This window comes from Megalobrama amblycephala, linkage group LG13 (assembly GCF_018812025.1).
Source record: "Megalobrama amblycephala isolate DHTTF-2021 linkage group LG13, ASM1881202v1, whole genome shotgun sequence".
NCBI classification, from domain to species: domain Eukaryota; kingdom Metazoa; phylum Chordata; class Actinopteri; order Cypriniformes; family Xenocyprididae; genus Megalobrama; species Megalobrama amblycephala.
In genome coordinates, this window is record NC_063056.1 from 27,970,604 (window position 1) to 27,993,790 (window position 23,187).

The 23,187-nt window shown below is 36.9% G+C and overlaps 1 protein-coding gene across 1 annotated transcript; it reads right to left on the reverse strand.

The window, feature by feature from the left end:
- Positions 1–1,560: 1,560 nt before the first annotated feature.
- dgat1b (diacylglycerol O-acyltransferase 1b) lies at positions 1,561–20,845 on the reverse strand. The gene is made up of 17 exons (XM_048153519.1): positions 20,365–20,845; positions 18,754–18,841; positions 17,200–17,240; positions 14,794–14,879; positions 14,276–14,328; positions 13,590–13,695; positions 10,783–10,911; positions 8,963–9,034; positions 8,635–8,738; positions 8,220–8,258; positions 8,081–8,122; positions 7,950–7,994; positions 7,683–7,795; positions 7,396–7,461; positions 7,119–7,206; positions 2,480–2,542; positions 1,561–2,334 (listed from the first exon to the last, which is right to left on the reverse strand). The coding sequence occupies exons 1-17, from the start codon at positions 20,568–20,570 to the stop codon at positions 2,170–2,172; spliced, it is 1,506 nt and encodes a 501-aa protein (XP_048009476.1). The 5' UTR covers positions 20,571–20,845; the 3' UTR covers positions 1,561–2,169.
- Positions 20,846–23,187: the final 2,342 nt, after the last annotated feature.

Consider the following 23,187-nt stretch of genomic DNA (forward strand, 5'->3'; position numbering starts at 1 on the left):
TTACATATCTTTAGATTTTGGCTTTAATAAGATTTCTTTAGGAAATAAGCAAGAATAAACTTGGTGTTCTCCATCATTCCAGTTAATTCTGACAATAAAGCACTTGAATGTGACAAGCTCCAGGACTTCAGAGTGGGAAGTAGGATATTTCCCATAGCAAATGACGGCAGCATTTTATTTCTACACTACCCCAAACCCTTGAATGATAGCATACCTGCAATACCTATGTTTATTGAAGTAAACTTTAGTCTAACGTGGGAATATTTTAAACTTGATACTAGTTGTTTAACTAAATAAACAGTGACATATCCACCATTGATTTTTCTGCGCCGTAATCATTCTTCGGCCGTTCCAATCTTTCGTACGTATGGCAATGTATACTAAACAGATCGCAGCACGGCAAAGCACTATCAGCCTATTAGATAGCAAAGGCTCTTGAATTGCGTCTGTTGCACTGCGGCACACACGATAGGATGTTCATACAATATGACCCGTGGCTATTATAAGACTTATCTCCAAAGCCATTTATCACAAACTTGCTCTGATTGTGAGGATCTGGCACCCTCATCATGTGAGGACAAATTGCACTGGAAGGGCCTGATCTGTGAAAAATAACACACCGTGAGATTACAATGCATCCGGTTCTCTCCAGTGAATACAATTACGCTTGATAAATGTCTCCACAAAAACAAATAACTGTGCCACAGTAGTATCATTTGCAGGTTTGTTTATTCTCAACAGCCACCACAGGGTGGCGCACTTTTGATGAGTAGATCCCATAATGCCGATAATGGAGCACAGATGGTATCTCAACAGTGTACTGTGGAACAGTTTAGATACACAAAAATGCAATTCAATATCATTTTAAATAAAATATGAATTAAAAAATATGGACATGTATTTAACAAACATTTCCTCTCATCCCTTTGCAAAAAAAAGTCACGTCAATTAAAGGATTAGTTCACTTTCAAATTAAAATTTCCTGATAATTTACTCACCCCCAATGTCATCCAAGATGTTCATGTCTTTCTTCAGTCGAAAAGAAATTAAGGTTTTTGATGAAAACATTTAAGGATTTTTCTCCATATAGTGGACTTCAATGGCCTCCAAACGGTTGAAGGTCAAAATTACAGTTTCATTGCAGCTTCAAAGCAATCTACGCAATCCCAGATGAGAAAAAAGGGTCTTATCTAGAGAAACCATCGCTCATTTTCTTTGACCTGAGGAGAAGAATAGAGAAGAAGAAGAAGAGCGCTAGTTCAAGATAAGCATTTATGGTTAAAATGAATAAAATTTGATTTTTTTTTTAAGAAAATGCGGGATGGTTTCTCTAGATAAGACCCTTATTGCTCACCTGGGATCGTGTAGAATGCTTTGAAGCTGCAATAAAACTGTAATTTTGACCTTCAACCGTTTGGAGGCCATTGAAATCCACTATATGGAGAAAAATCCTGGAATGTTTTTATCAAAAACCTTAATTTCTTTTCAACTGAAGAAAGAAAGACATGAACATCTTGGATGACATGGGGCTGAGTAAATTATCAGGAAATTTTAATTTGAAAGTGAACTAATCCTTTAAAGTGTCTGCATATTGCTTTAAAATATAATTGCACATTTCTGTCTGTACATACTCTCATTGCATATTGTATCGCATTATGTATATTTATGGACTGGCACTTATTAAAAAAAACAACAACAACATCATACATTTGTATAGTAAAATCCGGTTAAGGATTTTTCACAATATTTGAATTGTAAGAAAAGGTTAAAATGCTTATAAAGTGACAGAACACTGACCCGAGTGTAAGTCCTACTAGTAATGCATACAACACAAATATATGGCCGGTTTCATTTCGTGAAATTAAAATGAGCACTTGACACCTGTAGAGTAACATTCAGACTCCTGTGCATTTCTATTGGGAGTTCTAGGCGAGATTTGCATAGACTGGCTGTTTTAGTTGTTCATAAAGGTTTAAATATAGCCTAGAGCTTTGAATTTATTTGAAGACTTCCTGGAAATCTGACTGTGCCGGGAATCTTCAACTGTATCAATGTACTCCAACTGGTACCTCTGCAGTATGTAGCCTATAGTCTTACAGTAATATTTCAAAGTGTAGCTGCTTTGCCAAGTCCACAATCAAACTCATTCGATCAGGCTTTATAGTGTGATTACAGAGCTTCAGTGACTGTCGGGTCATCCTGGTAGTGGGTGACATAGTAGTCATGAACATACATCAGAACTGCGATAGGTTGACCAATAATGAGTGAGAGCCACACAGCAGCATTTCCATAGTTACCCCGAAGAAACCTGGCCACAAACCATGCCAATGGAAGCTGAAATAAAGAATTTTTTTATTATTTTAAACTGAAAAAGGTACTAGTATTGACAGAAAAACATAATATATAGTTTTCTTATGCACAAATGCAATGACCATAAATGCAGATGTCATTTTTGTATGTAAAGATTAAAGATTTATACCTGTGCCATCATGCCCATAAATGCCCACAGTCTGAACATCCTGAGTGGAACACTGACCAGGTACTGCAGACAGAGATATATACTCACATTAAACACCTGAGTGATGGTCAGGTAAGAGTTTCTAAAAGGATTCAGTTTTTAGTTTTGTGCATTTTTAACTTTTTAACATTTTTGCATTTTAAACCTGTGGTTTAGAGAATGAGCAAGTTATCTAAGCTAACTCACTGAGGAAGTGAGTCATCTGACTGATTCAGTTCATAATTGAGAATGATGAGTCCTGTGTTCAACTGAGTCTGATTCAACAAATCAGTTCAAATGATTTACTCACCTCCTGACAATAAAAATTCTATTATTATTTGTGACCATGGACCACAAAATCAGTCATAAGTCACACTGGTATATTTGTAGCAATAGCCAACAATGCATTGCATGGGTCAAAATTATTGATTTTTCTTTTATGCCAAAAATCTTTAGAATATTAAGTAAAGATCATGTTCCATGAAGATATTTTGTAAATTTCCTATCGTAAATATATCAAAAATGTATTTTTGTGAGTGGATATGCATTGCTAAGGACTTCATTTGGACAACTTTAAAGGCAATTTTCTCAATATTCTGATTTTTTTGCACCCTCAGATTCCAGATTTTCATATAGTTGGATCTCGGCCAAATATTGTCCTATCCTAACAAACCATACATCAATGGAAAGCTTATTTATTGAAATCTCTGGTTTTGTGTTCCAGGGTTTGTGTTCCATTTACTCTCCCTCATTGTCAATCCAAAGCTGCATTTGTTTTCATCAAACACAAAATATTTGAAGATTCACCAACAGCTCCTTTTAAAGCTGAACAGGCCCAGGTCACAAAAAACTTTGTCTCTAGTAGTAAGACTTCTTTAAAGAGGTCTACTTTTGTGTTTGATGGAAAATATAACAGCATACAGGTTTGGAATGACATGAAGATAGCAAATAATTCATTTTTGTGAACTACTGATTTAAAAAGAACTACACTAATTGATTGACACACACACACACACCTGAAATGTCTCGATTGTAGTCTTGAGTTTTCTTTCAGGAAAACACACGTTAAAATTTTTCTCATTTAAATAATTCCCACCCAAGGCATGTGCAAAAAAAATGGGTGAGCCTAGTTGTGTTGCGTTAGTAGTCCCTGCGTCCCAATGTGCATACTATCCATCCTAAATAGTATGTGAGATTAGAATAAGTGTGTCCCAAAGCATAGTATGTTGAAAAGAATATGCCAAAAGTCCCCGGATGGTCTATTATTTCTAGTAGATTTTTGAAGTCCATACACACTCTAACAGCTAATATTGCCCACAACCCATTGCACTTTGAAGGAGGATTCAGTTCAGAACTACAAGCACGAATAAAAAGTGTTAAAAAACTACAAACATGGCGTATGGGCGTGACTGACGGTTAAGAAGAGATGTAAAGATAAAGGGGTTTGAGTGACTAATAATAAACATTTAACCTGATAAAAAATATTTATTTAAAGGTGCCCTAGATTATGTTTTTAAAAGATGTAATATAAGTCTAAGGTGTCCCCTGAATGTGTCTGTGAAGTTTCAGCTCAAAATACCCCATAGATTTTTTTTAATTAATTTTTTAAACTGCCTATTTTGGGGCATCATTATAAACGCGCCGATTTTATGCTGCGGCCCCTTTAAATCCCGTGGTCCACGCCCACAGAGCTCGCGCTTGCCTTGAACAGTGCCTTAACAAAGTTTACACAGCTAATATAACCCTCAAAATGGATCTTTACAAAGTGTTTGTCATGCATGCGGCATGCATGCGTCGGATTATGTGAGTATTGTATACTGTTATATTGTTTACTTCTGATTTTGAATGAGTTTGATAGTGCTCCGTGGCTAACGGGTAATGCTACACTGTTGGAGAGATTTATAAAGAATGAAGTTGTGTTTATGCATTATACAGACTGCAAGTGTCTAAAAATGAAAATAGCAATGGCTCTCTTGTCTCCGTGAATACAGTAATAACCGATGGTAACTTTAACCACATTTAACAGTACATTAGCAACATGCTAACGAAACATTTAGAAAGACAGTTTACAAATATCTCTAAAAATATCATGTTATCATGGATCATGTCAGTTATTATTGCTCCATCTGCCATTTTTCGCTATTGTTCTTGCTTGCTTACCTAGTCTGATGATTTGGTTGTGCACATCCAGACGTTAATACTGGCTGCCCTTGTCTAATGCCTTTTATAATGTTGGAAACGTGGGCTGGCATATGCAAATATTGGGTGCGTACACCCCGACTGTTACGTAACAGTCGGTGTTATGTTGAGATTCGCCTGTTCTTCAGAGGTCTTTTAAACAAATGAGATTTATATACTGTAAGAAGGAGGAAACAATGGAGTTTGAGACTCACTGTATGTCATTTCCATGTACTGAACTCTTGTTATTTAACTATGCCAAGATAAATTCAATTTTTCTTTCGAGGGCACCTTTAATGTTATCCCTGTTATATTTCATCTGCAACAACGTGAAAGTGAACAATGCGAATTGGGCTGCAACAAGTGTGACCGAAACAAGTTCAAAGCAGTGGACAAATCACAACACACTGGTCCAGCCGACCAATCAGAGCATTGCACTTTTCAAAAAGAGGGGCTTCGTAGAGACCGTAACCAAACAGAGCGTTACTGACAGATCGGAAAAAGAAGTGCAGCAACAATGTAAAATATGTGAAAAATAATGTTTTTTTGAACATTCAAACATGAAAACCTATTATAGTAGACCCCAAAAACAAACTTAAGACTTTGTAAAAGGGCATAATATGGCCTCTTTAAATCTTAAAGAGTGGTGTTTGAAACTCTGTCAGGTTATATGAAGCAAGTGATTCCCCATAATCACACCACAAAATATTGATTAAGCACTGAAGGGTTGAGCACTGCTGTTGCGTCCTTTAACTACGTTCTTAACCTCTATTTAACTCCAGGGGTCTTGGAACACTGGCCTTCCTGTTACCCGTCACTAAATCAGTACTAGATTGCACCCTCAGCACTTCACCCCTAAATAAATAAAGCCTTTTTAAAATTTCAGCGTATCTTTACAGCTCCAGTTTTAGATATTCCTGAGATGAAACTTCACTCTCCATCTGAGCTTTCTGAGTCATTACTGTGATCCTGGGTCCGGTTCTGAGGTGCCCTGTGAAGGTCAATGTTTTTTAATAAGACGGTTAAGAATACTATCTGCCTGCACCTGCGGATTGGACACATCTTCCTCCCTGATTTCTCTCTCTCTCTCTCCCTTCCCCCAGCTCAGCTCACAGCTTATCACAGAGAACAGCAGCCTGATAGGAGCTTGTTCTTCATCTTCCTCATCCCTCCGTTCTGACCTTCATCTCCTCTGAGGAACGGTGGCTACCAGCCAAACGCCGGGCACCTGCTTCTGAGTCAGGGAAATGAGACGACGCCTCGGGAGTGGCGAACATCTAGAATTTTACAAATGATTCTAGAATCCACAGCTGCTTCAAAGAACAGCTGCTTCCCGCAATGCTCAAAAGGACTCTGATTTTATTTTTTATTAATTTTTTGTACATTTATGCTCATTTCTTTTTTGTTTGAAGTGAAGCGTGTAATATTTCAGTTTTAAAATACTTTCTTCTAACCCAGCTTCATATTCAGAGACAACTGTAAGTATACTACAGTTCAAAAGTTTGGGAACAGTAAAAATTTAAAATACTTTCATTTAGCAAGGATGCATTAAATTGATCAGAGGTGACAGTAAAGACATTAATAATGTTACTGTGTTCTTTTTTGATGTTGAATGCTATTCTTTTGAACTTTCTATGAATCAAAGAATCTTAAAAAATGTATCACGGTGTCTACAAAAATGTTAAGCAGCACAACTGTTTTCAACATTAATAAAAAATTATAAATATTGATAAAAAATTAAGGATCATGTGACACTGAAAAAGTAAAGTAAAATTCACCTTTGCCATCACAGGAGTAAATTAAATTTAAAAGTATATTAACATAGATAATAGACTTATTTAAAATTGTAATAATATTTCGCAATATTACTGTTTTACTGTATTTTGTATTTTCTACTGTATTTTTGATTAAATAAATGCAGCCTTGGTGACCATAAGAGACTTTGTTCAAAAACATAAAAGAAAAATCTTACAGACAAATTTTTAAATGGTAGTAAGCCATTTGTTAGGTATTAAAATACGCATAAATATTAAAATTCTGATGCTAATAAGACAATGATTATTTTCATGTTATGGCCGATAACTGACAAATGGCTGATATTACAATTTGAAAACATTTTGTCTAATTAAAAACACTAACAACTGTATTAAAACAGTATTATTAAACTTTAAGTGAGCAGTACATGATGGTTTAAGTTTATACAATTTTGTTATTTTATATATTTTTTGGTATTTTAATGGCATTAATAGTAAAATATTCAAAGTTTTTTTTTCGTATGTAAACACACTAGCTTCTAAAATGTATTGCTTTTGCTTATGAGAAGTAGCACATTTCTAAAATGAGAATAATTCACACAGGTTGTTACCCTGCTTAGACTGTTAACTTTCATTTGCCATGACCCGACAGAATATTTAAAACAGTGTGTGATTTATGCATATCTCACCTCATGAAAAAAAGCAGAGGCGAAAAATACAGCTGATTGGCTCAGTAACTTGCCAGCACCTCTTCGCAGCAACGGCTTATAAAAGTGTCTTTGAAAACAGGAGAGAGAGGCACATAAACTCACAGCCAGTGTGAACAGTAAATAACCATATATTTCTTGTGGACAGATCACATTATAGTCTCTCTTCATTATAGTCTCTGTGAGTTTTACTGTGTCATATTTCATCTCGCCTCCCAACAGCTGTCTGCGGTCTCTTTCGAAACCCCTGTTCACTCACCGGAGACACCACTTGTGCACAGGAATATTCCAGTTTTGCCAGAAGTATGTTATCGTCTCGGAGTTCCTAAAAGAAACACGGTGTCACAATCCATCTGAGACTAAAACTCTACGTACAGTATGAAATGGAAGTGGAAGAGGCAGAGATGGGACATATAAACCAGATTGACTGCATTCAAAGCCCATCAAAAGCAGTATAGTGTGGAAGTGGTACCACTAGCCGCTCAAATACAGCTTTTACAAATTGAAATAACAGTAAAGACATCCAAAGAAGATAAAATCACTCACCACCAGTCACGGTAAAATTCCCGATCTCCAAACCTCAACAGCTCAGCCACAAAGTTCATTGAGGAATGGAAAAACGAGTAGAAGAAAATCAACCAGAGGAGATGGTTGGGCACCTAGTATAAAAATAGATATCAGTATTTACTCTGTAATTTGTTTCATGCTTCATATCTTCCATCAAAACAATACAGATGTAAGCAAAAATCTGAACACAGGACTGTGTTTCTATTCTGAGGAGGAAACATTGACCTTAAAGTTCATTTTACTTACTGCGAGTCTAAGCAGACGCTCTGTCATTCTAGAGTAGTCCATTTCCTGAAAAAATGAAAAACGGTTTATAGAGTTCAAGCAGGCTTATTCTTAAAGCGCTGAAAAACAGAAGATAAAGCACATGAACACACCTGCAATGGCTTCATTGAACTTCGAATGATTGGCACCATCCACTGAAAGACAATAGAAAGAACATTAGATATGAAATATGCCTCAAAGACATGAAAATTGCAGGTTTTCTGTGATTTCCAAATGCACTGAGCTGCTTACCTGCTGTGTTAAACCAACCAGTAACTGAGTGAGGAGCAACTGCAACAAACAAGCGAAACTGATTTTAATTTCTCACTAAATATAAAACTAAAATGTTAACAATAGAAGTGTGTGTGTGTGTGTGTGTGTGTACATGAATTAAATTTGTAATTTGCATCAGCTATAACTGAAAGTAATACTCTAACACAAGCACTTTCATAAATAGAAATTACCCTCATACATTCCTGCCATGACTCCTGGCAATTGTGTGCAAACAATAAGCTAATTCCTATGATTTATTGCCATTGGCAGATTTAGGGAATAATGCAATATTTACAAAATAAACAAGCCATAATATACTGTGAATAAATCTGGCAGCAAAACTTATCAAGAACTGTCAATAATGTCAGGAAATATGTCCAAGCCAATCGCCTACCATCTCAAAAAGCCTCCTGAGCAGAAATCCCATTCGGATGGATTCAGAGCGGGGAAAATTAAGCTCATAGCACAAGGTTGGAGCCAAAACAAAATAATAGATATCTGGGGGGAAAAAAAGAAGAAGTTGAAATACTAACTACAAGTTCTCAGGTTATAGTATTTGACACTAACAAAATTATTGTTTGATAACATGAAAATAAAAGAAAATCTTTTATTATCATAAATAACTATGACTGTATAGGCATCTGTGCCTGACACTATTCTTTATTTCAGCAAAGCAGAATTATGAAATATTGCCTTAACATTTAAGGCATACTGTAGCTTACCTCTGAGAGAGAGATTTCCTGGGTAAGACACATGTGACTGCATACCGCTGGACGCAGATTGAGATGATGGACCTAAGAACACAGGAACTGTCAAGAAATGTACAAATCTGCTTCTAAAGTCAATTAAACCTGATGTTCAGCTAAAGAATATGAACTTCATTTATAAACCAGAACTGGACGCACTGCACAATCATGTGCAAAACATATTGAACTCTCGACTATACGCCAAGGACATGACTAAAATTGTTATTAATCCTATAACCCGTCCCTCCAGGATTTTGCAATCTTGCAACTGCAAGAAATAAAGGCATAGTCTACCCAAAAACGGAAATTCTGTTAAAAAAAAAAATCATTTTCTCACACTCATGTCGTTTCAAACCTGTATGACTTTCTTTCTTCTGTGGAACACAAAAGAAGGTATTTTGAAGAATGTTGGTAACCAAACAGTCTCATTGACTTCCATTAAAAACATCAAAGAATACAATGGAAGTCAATGAGTAGCAAAACTGTTTGGTTGCCAACATTCTTCAAAATATCTTCTTTTATGTTTTATGTCTTCTAATAATAGCTAATCAAAATCCATAATTGTAAGCCCAAACAAATTGATCCAAAATGTGATTGCTTGGAAAATCCAATATAACAACAATAGAAAATATGATTACTGTTAAATTGGCAAAACGCTGAATAATAATTTAAAACTTTTAAAAAGTACAGCTGCAGCACATAATCAATGACTGTGTAAAGCATCTGTGTCTAACACTATTCTGTATTATCAGCAATGCAGAATTATGAAAGTTTCTATACTGGTGACACCATTTGCATTGTGCATATAATGTATAAATACATAATAGGGCTTTTCACACCGCGCTTAACCCCGGGTTATCGTCTTTCTAAACACCATTTTTATCCCTGGGTAAAGGAACGCTTTACACTTGTAATTTTGAAGTGGGATTAGCACCGCTTTTTACCCGGGAATATAAATCCCTGACTGGAGTAGGGTTAGCACCGCTTTTGCGGACAGCAAATATGCAAATAAGAATGTTAATCCAGGGTTAAAGAAAGTACAATGTGAAATGTCAGTTTATGAATACCCAGGATTCATAATTGTTAACCCCAGGCAAATTATGAGCAGTGTGAAACGTGAAGCAAGAAAACCCAGGATTCGTTTACCCGGGGTTTAGAATGACCCAGGGTTAACTATTTCAAGTGTGAAAAGCCCTAATGATTAATAGTGGGTTTTGACTGGACAACAACTCAAAAATGTCTCAAATATTGCCATATTTTTTGAAAAAAAGGTGCAAAAAATTCTGTTATTTTGGGCTGCAAAAAATGTAAATAAATAAATAAAAGTCCTGTGATATTCTGATGGGACTATATAATTCCTTCATGAACAACCTGTTAAACTTTAGTTGATGTATTAATATCATACTATCAAGTTTAGGTGTAATAACAATGTTGTTGTTTTTTTTGGCATAACACATTTTTCTTTAGCCTTTTCAGTGCAAACTGCACATTATTCATTGCAGAACAATCGCTAATATTCACAAAGCCCAGGAACAATTTTTATGGATGTTGCTCCCTCATCACAAGGGATGGAACAATGTCCGTGACATATTCCATAGCTGTATCGCAGCGTAGTGTTTATTGTGTTGTAAATTAGAATTATAATAGCCAACAGGGGGCGACAAAAAGATCATCACAGTTTTGGCCATATAGTGCAATAAATATATTAAACTAGCAATTTATATGAATTCCATATTCTTCATACTGCAAAAGAGACTGCACATCATTTTTGATGAGGGGTGGATGTATTTACTCACACGAAAGAGATCTGGAGAGGCTGCGGGCCTTCGCTTGTGTTCTTTCTCTGCACCACCTGTTAACATCTTTATACGAGTACAGTTTCAAAAACAGGATGGTGTAGACTCCTAAGGCAAACGCTCCTCCGACTGCATAAAGAGGACACAAAGACAGAAACACGGTATTAGAAAGACCTTTTTGTCATAAACAGAACTCACTACTTCCTTTAAATACCTGGATATAGGAACACAAGAGGTTTGCAATGCAAATACACTTCCATCACAACACCACAGCATGCCCCCTTTTAATGGTTCATAACTTATATTCACGTGACCCAGCACGTCCAGACTCATAGCCCATCACCACTCTAGCGTGCACAGACCTGGCTCACATTCATATGCTCCCTCCACCACTGCTTTATCAATAGCAGCCATATGTTGGGTGGAAATGGTCCATGCAGGGGCTCTGGAGTGCGTCTATGCCCTAGAGAGATGGACTCAAGGGCTGTAGGACCAGCAGAGGCCCCGACGGCCCCTGAAATGACCTGGCTGTCTGGTACAGGACCAGTGTGTGCAGTACTAGGCTGACAGATGGAGGCACATTTTCGCCTCCCGTGGTGCAAACAGATGAGAGTGGACAGAAGAGCCAGCGAAAGTTGTGGTATGGAGAGGAGGAAGTGAGGGATTATATTTCCTGCAAAAATGCATCATTATATTGTCCCCGAATTTAGGTTTCAAAATTTGAAATGGCTAAATATAGGAGTCTATCACTAATCAGTACACAATGAGGGTCAGAATCAAACCTGCATCAAGCACCACAGATAACCATTAGGCTGTGGCTCTGATTCAACAATGATCTGATGTTGCAAAATACTGATCTATCTTCTAGTGTGAATTAGGGCTGGGCGATATATCGCATTTGATTGTCACGCGCATTTCCTCAGTAAAGCCGGTTCCCTGATTACCACTAAATCGCCATCACCTGCTTTCAAATGGAGCAGCATTTAATAGACAGAGCCGTAGATCACTGACAAGCTACGCAATATCGCGTTCATTATCGAAGGCGATTCATCTGCGATAATGAACGCGATACTGCGTAGCTTGTCAGTGAACTACGGCTCTGTATATTAAATGGCGCTCCATTTGAAAGCAGGTGATGGCGATTTAGCGGTAATCAGGGAACCGGCTTTACTGACAAAATGCGCGTGACAATCTCATGCGATATATCGCCCAGCCCTAGCACTGTGAATAAAAATACAATTCACAACCAGCTGAGAATCTGAATGATCGTATATGTTGGATTTGTTAAGTCTGTCATTTAGAATTTGTTTGTGCCCAATAATTTCTGCAAAGCTGGATCACCTGATCACATGACAGGCATATTATAGTCAAATTGTGATTATCCAGAAAAATAAAATTAGTGATAGAGAATAAATTAATACATTAGGGATGCATTTCAATATAAAAAAATTCATTGTTCATTTTATATATATATATATATATATATATATATATATATATATATATATATATATATATATATATAATTCTGCACTATTTTGAACACTAAAAACACCAAACTAAAAACTGTAATCAATCATTAAATGACACAACAGAATTTAGAGAATTAATTTATATTTTTTAAAATAACAATATGCCACAATATGTGACCCATGCTGGCATTGCTGAGTCGTAATGAGCAAATTATTGTTATTTTCAAATTCTCTAGTAAAAAACCTTCAAAATTATGTATTTGTTGGAATCCAACAAAAAATTACTGAGCTACACCTGTTTACAAAGGCGATCATTTGTTTATATAAAGCATATACATTTACAATTTTTTGAAAATGACCGATCATTTTGCTAGATAAGACCCTTATTCCTCGTCTGGTATCGTTTAAAGCTCTTTGAAGCTGCACTAAAAACTGTAATTTTGACCTTCAACCATTTGGAGGCCATTGAAGTCCACAATAAGGAGAATAATCCTGGAATGTTTTCATCAAAAATCTTCATTTCTTTTCGACTGAAGAAAGAAAGACATGAATATCTTGGATGACATGGGGGTGAGTAAATTATCAGGAAAATTTTATTTGAAAGTGGACTAATCCTTTAAGACCTACTGGATCTAATATAATGTTACACATCAGATGTTTTTCCGTACATATAACAGATAATGTTTGCGTGAATACTCGCCAAGACAGTTATTTTGAAATTCTGTAATTCTGTGTATATAGGGATTGTGTGCTGTCTGAGGCGTCTTTGTGTGCACACTACGGATCTGTCAATCAGTGAAAGTAAGACTGTTTTGTTTACATCAGCATGAGTTTGAAAATCACATTTCCTTGGTTCAGACTCATGCCATCGAGAATTCACTATGAATATTCACAAAGTTGGAATGCTGCGCTTTACAAAAACACCAAACTTGTGAGCAGAGAAAAATGGCATTTTTCGTGGTAAAAGGAAAGGTACTCGTCTCAGAAAACGTACAAATAAAGATACTTTTAGATGTTTAATTGCTATTTGCAGCACTGGGATCGCTAGACGAGGGCTTAATGACCTCACTTTTTGTGAAAACTTCAAATTCGACCAAAATTGACATTTTTCACTTGTTTTGCCTGTAACTCGAAATTAACCCGTGCACGTTCCGACTCATTTTGTTAGCACTGGTCACATATTATAATGTACAGTATATTGCATTTCAGTATACAGTATATTACAGTATTTCATTTGATATCTGCTAAAGATCTCAAATATGATAGGTATATATGATTGTGTTGTATTATGTACACAATGCATCATGAAAGTGTGTGCATGATGTACAGTCTCACCTGGTGTAATAGATGGCAGCTTCAACACAACAATCATCGGAAAACATAAGACGACTGTTAAATTAAAGATGTAGATCAGCAGGCCAGCCTTTTCACTGATCAACCCCTGGAAAACACACCAAAGAGTCATTCACAACATGTCTGATGACAACACAATCAGACCAAACATCAAAATCACACACAGCCAAGCACTATATCACAAAACACAAATCGCCTAGATAATAACATAATCAGACAAATGAACAAAATCAACATTACAAATTAAGAAATGACATAAAACAATCAAAACCCCAGGAACAGAAATAAGAACAGACAGAAATTTCACATTAAAATGCATCTCTTCTTTAAATGCCCTGCACTTTATTTTTTTATTCTTACACAGTCTTACACAACATCAGCAAAATGCCTGAACTGTTTATAAGTTAATTCAGTTTCAATTCAGCCAGTTGAGTAAATGTGCTGATACTCGGTTCACATTTGCAAGCTCTCTCAAATATGTCAGGCTTTTTAAAAAGCAATGAATCAAATTCACCCTTCAAATTGAACTCTTCACAACCCCTCAATGTAATTTCAATTGCCAAATTATACTGTGCGAAGAGACTGAACCCTTGCATTTTTATTACAATGGCTTTATTCATTATGATAAACAGATTAAATGTAGAAATGCGAATGGCTTTTGAACTCACCATGGCTAGTTTCCTCTCCGTGTACAAGGCCAGAAGTATAAAAACATTAGAAACTGCAAGAAACAAATTGTTTTAATGTCAAATATTATTAACAAAAATATATAATTATAAATTATTTTTATTTGCAGTTTTAGTAATAAAAACATATTTTTGCAGCCTGTAATGAAACAGACGAGGGTCAAAATTATACCCTCAGGATGAACCTTACAACAGGGCAGACGGCCAGCGCACACACACAAACACTCACAGCATTGTACAATCACACCACATGCTACAAACAAGATAAAATCGCCAGTCGCTCTATAAAGACTAAGGGTTAAAAAACAATTACATACTTCTATGCCTTTGATAACATGCAAAATTACACACAAAATCTACATTTAATTAGATTAACAAAGAGTACAGGCATTATCTGAACATGCTCTCTGCCAGACAAATTTTAATAATGTCCCTGTCTGGAAAACAAAAGAATAGACCAAAAGGGGAAATTTATGCTAAGCTCCCTTTAAAATACATACCAATGACCAGGCATGCAGCAGGCCAGCTATACGGGTTCTTGAGGAACAATGACACCACTTGAATGGGGTCTACTAAAATGCCATACCTACGACACAAAGAATGGATGTGAATTACAAAACAGACGTGTTCCCCAAACCTTTACACATCTGACGCAACATATTTTTAATCCTGTATTCATCCCTTGTTCTGAACCACAGATTATTTGCATCAGTTTCAGCGGGCAGCTGTATACATACTGTCTGCAAGCAGCAGTGTGCAACATGATGACAGCATATGGTTCCCTCAGCATGGGGTTTAGTGTTTTATTCTACTCAGGGAGAGGAAGGCCTGTACACTTCTCAAACAAACCCTATAGACTCATCTTCATCCACATGACACTCAAAACACAGAGAAAGCAGAACAGCGGAGAATGCGTTTTAACGCTTTTGTGTTCATTCGACAACCGCTCACTGGGGAAGTTGGAGATAAAGGTGAAAATTAAGTGACGTGTAGCCAAGTATCGTGTCTCATACTTGGAATTGGTGCTCTGCATTTCACCGATCCAAGTGCACACACAGCAGTGAGTATTTAACACACACACACACCGTGAACACACACCTAGAGCAGTGGGCAGACGTTTTTTTTGCTGCGGCGCCCTTGGAGTGATTGGGGGTTAGGTGCCTTGGTCAAGGGCACCTCAGTTGTGGGTAATGAGAGTGGAAGAGAGCGCTTTATTCATTCCCCCCACCTACATTTCCTGCTGGTACCGAGACTCAAACCCGTGACCTTAGGGTTACCGACTCTCTAACCATTAGGCCACAACTGTTTGAGGACCACATTCTGCTCTTCATATTCTTAGAGGTACTTTGAACTTTTTCATTTGCATTTAATTGTACAATCTAATTTGACTTATATACTTTTGAGCAACATGAGTCATTGATATTCAAATTTCAATTATTGATATTGTAAATTTTAAGATAAAAATTTGGACCACAAATCTCCAAATTTTATTTCATTAAAGTGACATACCCTTTACTCCATATTGTGACGTACATCTGAGTAAAACAGATTAATGAAAAAAAATATATATATAGAGCAGTCCAGGGCCTTGGTTCAATCCATCAGTTGTTGATTGGATGAAGGAAGATCTAAATGCGAGCTTGCAGTCGATTGTAAGAAAGGGGCGGGGTTTAAGCAGATTAAATGATTGGAGAAGTCTGGCATACAGTATGTCACCAGAGAGAAGGTTTGATTTAAGTTATGACATTTTTATTAAAAATTACAAGTTCAAATAAAAATGAAAAAATCATGGCTGAATCATTCAATTGATTGGGTGAATTTTCATTTCATGCAAACTTTAAGGGTCCTATCATATACCCGGCGCAATGCGACGCCAGGCACAATACAAGTGTTTTTTGCTAGTTTCAGCCCGACGCAGTTATCATTTTCACATCCAATGCCACATTGTTTAAATAGCAAATGCACTTATGCCCATCTGTTTGCCAATGGGCGTGCTGGTCTGAAAACGAGCTGTGTTTAGGTGCATTGTTAGCGTGTTGCTATTTTGAGGCAACTGAAAATGAATGCACCATTGACCAACAAAAACCTGGTCTAAAGTCAATGGCGCAGTATTCATTTATTTTTGTTATTTAAAGGGCGCGTTAGTAATAGGGCTGGGCGATATATTGCATGAGATTGTCACGCGCATTTCGTCAGTAAAGCCAGTTCCCTGATTGCCGCTAAATCACCATCACCTGCTTTCAAATGGAGCGACATTTAATAGACAGATCCGTAGATCACTGATAAGCCACGCAATATCGCGTTCATATCGCAGATGAATCGCCTTCGATAATGAACGTGATATTGCATGGCTTGTCAGTGAGCTACGGCTCTGTCTATTAAATGCCGCTCCATTTTGATGGCATTTTAGCGGTAATCAGGGAACCGGCTTTACTGACGAAATGCGCGTGACAATCTCATGCGATATATCGCCTAGCCCTAGTTAGTAATATGCGCCTATAGATAGTTGCACACTGCGTGTACACTGTGTTTGTTACACATACAGGGACACGCAGCAGTACACAAACATTTTTAAATATTAAATATAAAAAGGATTCCTTGTAAATGTAAATAGTGAATCTGCCATGGTGTAAGCGCAACTGGTTTTTAAAGGGAATGGAAGATGACAATCTGATTGGTTTATTGCATGTTACGCCCAAAACACACCCATGACTCATGACTAGGTACAACCTTTTTACCAACCATTTTTTCTGCCATTAAACTAGCAAAAGTGGATTCGGACACGCCCTAAGTGCACCTGCGCCATGCGCTTCAGACCATGTGCTTCGTTAAAATAGGGCTCCTAAGTATTCAAATGGTATGTTATGGCTGTTTCATAATAAAACTGTATGCATACTTGTTCATACCTGAGAAGGTTTTCCAAGAACAGGCGTGCATTGCTCAAAACCTGCAAAAGAGCAAGAGCCACACATTCATGAAGAAAACAAATGAAAACCAACACAAGAATAGATCACTAATGCTAGCTAAACATGTCAGAACAACCAGAATCAAATCTTCCAAAGATCCTTATTCACTGTCTGTACACAGTTTGCAGAGATATATTGAAATTCATGTCCATACATCTATACAGAAGACAGACACTTATTCACATGTATAGAATGAGAAAGAACAATGGAGGAAAGAAAAAAGTCTGGCTGAAAAAAATATGCAGAGGACAAAATTGAATCATCTCAAAGCTCACATTAACAGTAAGTTGAAAAGCGTGAATGCATTCTTCACAGTTTTGAAGACAAGGACTTGGCTGGCTGTCCTCCATGTTCAGCTAGTGTTTAGACAGACAAGCTGTTTTAGGCCGTTTATTTTTGGGTGTCACTTGGCATTAAGTGTGTCTCCATAAACAGACATACTGATTAACTATTCTTCACATGCCACATGACTGCCACACACCATATGATGTTACTTAAAATGTGTCATTGCAATGCAATTCTGTCACTAGTGTGGGTTTTCCTGTGTTAAAATCAAGTCTGTTGAGTATTTTAGCTTCTATAAGGCCTAATGCTTGTGTTTGTCAATTTCAGACAGAAAGACAAACTTTTCCACGTGGCTCATACATTATATAATATTATATAACATAATATTTAAAGGTCCACTAAAGATCCTTGAAATGCGCCGCATTATTCAATGTGTTGACGTAAATTCCACTGAAACAGGAAGACAGGGTGGAACATATCAAACAGCTCCTCCCCTTTTTAAAATTAGCCAATCGCGTTTTGTTTATATCACAGCCACAGTTTCCTCTTAATATAGCATTCTGTGCAGAATTCAATTGGGTTCGATACATTTTCTGGTATGCGCCGACTCGCGCATATGATCTGCTCTGTGTCTCTATCGTGTCTCTGGACCGGAGCAGACCGTAAGCATGCTGCAGTTCACGTGACGCTAATGTGAAACCAGACTTCATTCGCCCAAATGGAAAGAATGTATACACGTTCTGAATCAGATTGCGCCATTTACCGTGTAGAAAATAGTAAATGTGTGAACGCAGCTTTAGCATCTATATATAACGTAGGGGGCGGGACGCTTTAGTTTGTAAAATCTGATGAGAAGCTAAAGTGCAGTGTGATACATATTGATACATATACATCAAAATCATTGATACATATTGGTGGAAGTAAGAGACTGTATGTTTTGAATGCTTATATCTTAAATGCAAATTTTTATAGATAACAGTAAGGCTAATATATTCAATTTTGATTTCATGGGTACTTTAACCTTTTTTAATCTCTGTAACTGACTTACGTGAGTGGCAGTAAAAATTCTTAGTACTAATCTTTGGCAGTGAGAGGAAATGTTTACAACCTACACTGATATCTGTGACACAGTTTATCTAGAAGAATGAGTAGGCAAGTCAAAGCATGTAGTCCATCAGGGATCAGCTTATGTGACTGTTTCAAACTTACCAGCATTACAACACACCAGTTCAGGATGCCTCTGTAATTTTTGAAGCTGCTCGCAGAACTCAGCATTGACTCCTGCAACTTGTGGCAACTATAAGGTGGAAATAAAGAAGACGTGAAATAAAAACAGTAATGATGATTAAACTATTTACAATGTTATATTATTGTTCTTTATTTAGATGTAATCAGTATTCCAAATTGGTATTGAATGATTGTGTGGATTTCAGGTGCAATCAACTCTATATCTGTGTCTGTAAAGGTGTGGACCAAACTGTACAATTAGAATAACAAAGGTTACATTTCTCAGGGTAGATTGCAGAATCTCCAGTGGAATGTTCTCACAGTATCTATTGTTTGTAAGCCTTTTGTCTTCACGTATAAAGTTCTGTCCCACAGACTTCTGGTTAAGCATACTTATTTTATGTATTAGAGAGATCTAATACACTGGCGAGCCACCCAAATAACTGCTCAGCCAATTACATGAAAATCTAACTAAAACCCATAGAGCATAACAAGGCTAAAAGGGCCTTTTTTATTTCTTTTTTTTAAAGAAATTTTCAAAAGGTTGGAACAACTTTTGGGGTAATGTAGTTTTTCACCAGGAATTACGCTGATAACGTGGTTATTTAACAAAACATATAAGTTAAAACATTGGGGGCTGGTTGCTTTCACAAAAGCATATATTTAGTGTTACTTTTAAAAGTAATGTGTTACAATATTGCTAAAACTACTCCCTAAAAAAGTAACTAATTTTGTTATTACTTGGTTACTTTTTATGGAAAGTAATGCTTTACACTACTTTTGTGTACGAATCAAATCAGTGGTTCGGAGCACCAAAGTCACATGATTTCAGCAGTTTAGCCATTTGATAGGAGATCCGAATCACTCATTCGAAAGAAAAGATTTGTAAAGCTCAGAAGCAGTGTTTTGAAATCGGCCATCACGAGATATTGTTGAAAAGTCGTTATTTTGTTTTTTTGCCGCACTAAAAGTATTCTCGTCGCTTTATAATATTAAGGTAGAACCACTTAACTCACATGAACTGTTTTAAATATGTTTTTAGTACCTTTAAGGACCTTGAGAGGTTCGGTGGCTTTGCTCTCAATAGTGGCCTCACTGAGCCATCGGATTTTATCAAAAATATCTTAATTTGTGTTCCGAAGATGAACAAAGGACTTACAGGTGTAGAACGACATGAGGGTGAGTAATAAATGACATTATTTTCATTTTTGGGTGAACTAACCCTTTAAGTAAGTTTTTACTTTAGGACTCTATAAACAAGTGACACACCCCTCCTCCCATGTAATTACAGATCATTGGTCAACCGTTTTTTTTTTTTTTTTAAACAGTATCTTTTTATATAACATATATTTGCAGTTTATTATTTTTAGTTCTGCTCAATGGAATAGCTTTCAGTAACTTTACAATAAGTGACATGATGGTATTTGGGGTTAAAAAGGGGTTAAATGTCCAGTACTGTGCCACATGCACACAGGCGAATCCTGTCTCTCTCTGTGCAGTGACCAGCTGTCTTTGTCACTGTTGTGACTAGCCTATAAATGCCCACAAAATTCTACATTTTTGCATGACGTCTTGGAGTAGACTACAACTCACCTCATTTTGTCGTAGAGATCGCATTTTCGTTTGCTGTCTTGGCTCAGCTGTGCCTGTAGGTTTTTGGTGAAAGACTCCCGTGCCTTGGGATCACTGGCTGCTGCGGTCTCGCCGTTTCTGAGTTTCACAGTCTCGCTCTTTACGTTCGTGATGGTCGCGCGCCTACGACTCCGTGTGATGGGCCGAAAATCATCCTTGTCAATCATGATTCCAGCAATTTTACAGCAATGCAAGCCTTCAGCAAACAAATTTAATTACCCGAGTCCACGCAGGAGTTTCATTTGGCTCTGCTACCGGAAAAACAAGCTTTTGTGTAAAGCCCCAGTTTTGCAAGCTATTATAGGCTGACGCAAGATTTGTAATAATGCTGTGTGACTCAATTGAATGTGTGGACTTTAGCACGTTTGTTAATAACATGAGTAAAGGCAGGTTTACGACTTTTCCCCCGGATCTAGTTCCGCGTTCATTCTGGCATGTAAAACGACTCGTCTAAGCCAATAGGAGTCAGTAGTGTATAATACTGTAACTCAAGCTGCCATAAGGTTCACGTTGTGATGTTTACAAAAAAAAAAAAAAAAAAAAAAAAACGACCTTATAAATAAAATAAGAATAAGTTGAACAAAAAAGATCATTTTGTCAAAATTTACTGTTGAAACTAGGGGAAAAAAAAGAAAAAAAAATGTTATGGACTGTAAGTCAGTCCTCACTCACTTCATTTGGGTCTTTTTTCAATACAATGAAAGTGAATGGTGACTGAGACTCCCATTCTGTCAAGCATCTAATTTTGTGTTTTACACAAGAAAGTCATCCTGATTTGGAACAACATCCGAGTTAATAATAATAAAACAGTTTTGGCTGAACTGTCACTTTAACATAAGTTTCACTAGGCCTATATAACTAGAATCTACTGAATGTTAAAAATGCTAAATCTTGGATCTTCAAACAGTATAAAAAGTGTCCCAATCACCCTGAATTCACTCTATATAAGTTATTGCATATTGTATAATCTCCTGAATGTTAAAAAATACAAAATCTTGGATCTTCAAACAGTATAAGTTTTTCTTTTCATCTTCCTGTTAAAATATTGTTGTTGTTTTATGACAGAGCTAATAACAAATATCACAATGTTTTAATATATTGAACCTTAGTAAATTTGGTGTTTTGGAAGTAATGGTTGAGTTTAGGATTTTGTGTGATTCCAAAATATTTCATTCCCAGTTTATTCTAGGAGTTACAAAAACAGGTGGAAATAAGCTCGAAAATGTGCTGTGTGCAGACAACCGCTACCTAAGATGCTCAGTGCTCATCGAGGCAGAACATTTCACCTTCCCTCTTATCAAAGTTGCAAAGTAAACTACAAGAAAACATTCTGCACTAAATCAGAGTGAGAAAGACATTTTGGAAGCAACTTTTTGGATCTGTGCAGCAAAAACGACTGTGTTGCGTGCAGCCATCCAGATTTTGGTGTATGAAGGTAGGTTATTTTTTGATTCCAGTGCATCTAAAATTTAAAGAAAAAATGTGTTTAATTAATAATTGATCATTTTATGTCAGCAGCATCAATGTAAGTTCACACACTCAAAGTCTGGCCAGGGAAGCAGGAGCGAAACGTGACTTTCGTATGGCTGCGTTCGTTCCCGGCTCCCTCAGTAAAGATACTGCCGCTTGTTTCACTTGGCTGCGAGCCCCCGCATGAAATAGGGGCCCGAGAAAGATTAATTCTATACATTTCAGTGGCAGGTTGATTGTATTTTATGCCTGGCCGCATGACTTGTGACCCTCTCTTCTGTCAGGGCTGTCAGAGCAAGCTGGCAGGGGTGTTTGGTTGTGTAGGCCTGAGGTGAGGAGGTATATGCCCGGCTGTGAGCGTGTCCTTGGATTTGTAATGAAGTTGTGAGGCTGAAATCACTCACTCCTGCGTGGCGTAGTGGCACGTCATGTTTTATCACAGGGATGCCACATTTACTCAGTCATTAGGGACCGAAAGCTAGTTTATCTCAGTTGCGATCCGGGCAGACTGATAGACACTTCAGGGGTGGCACGCGTGTCAGCACTTTTGTGGTTCAGTCAAGGACTTGACTCCCGATATCGCTGTCATTCCCTATACGTCTCTGTCTTTCTCATGCTTGCTCACTCCCACGCATCATCTGACAGGTTGATTCTTTGAAATAATGTCTGCTATACTATAGTGACATCACTATGACTAAGGACAAAATAATAGATTAACAAGACATTATACCATTATACCAGGTCCAAGTGGCTATTCTCTCAAGCCAGAGAAAAATGTTATTGCTGAGATGTTCTCAGATATATCTCTTTGAAGTATTAGCATTTTATCAGATGTTTCTGATAAAATCTGTAAAGAGCCATAAAAATAGACTAGTTGAAGTTATATTTGTTACTTCTCACTTTCTATTCCTTATACGACCTTTTAAGTCATAGGGCTGGAGCCTATCCCAGTTTCCTAGGCCAGAGGCAGGGGAAAGCACCCTGGACAGATGGCCAGTCCATCACAGGGCTTTTTCCTCACACACACACAGGCAATTTTGACTGTCCAAATCACCTAACCTGCGTGTCTTTGGACTGTGGGGGAAACCGGAGTACCCGGAGAAAACCCATGCTGACACAGGGAGAACACACAAAATTTGTTAATTCAAATAAATAAATGTTAACTGAATAAAAATAAAAATATTTAAAATGAAATAAAATTAAACAACTTATTTTATATAGTTGCCAAGAAAACATTTCTCATTTTTATTTAGTTTAACTTAATATATTAATAATATAATAAATATAATAATTATAATATAATAAAATAAAACT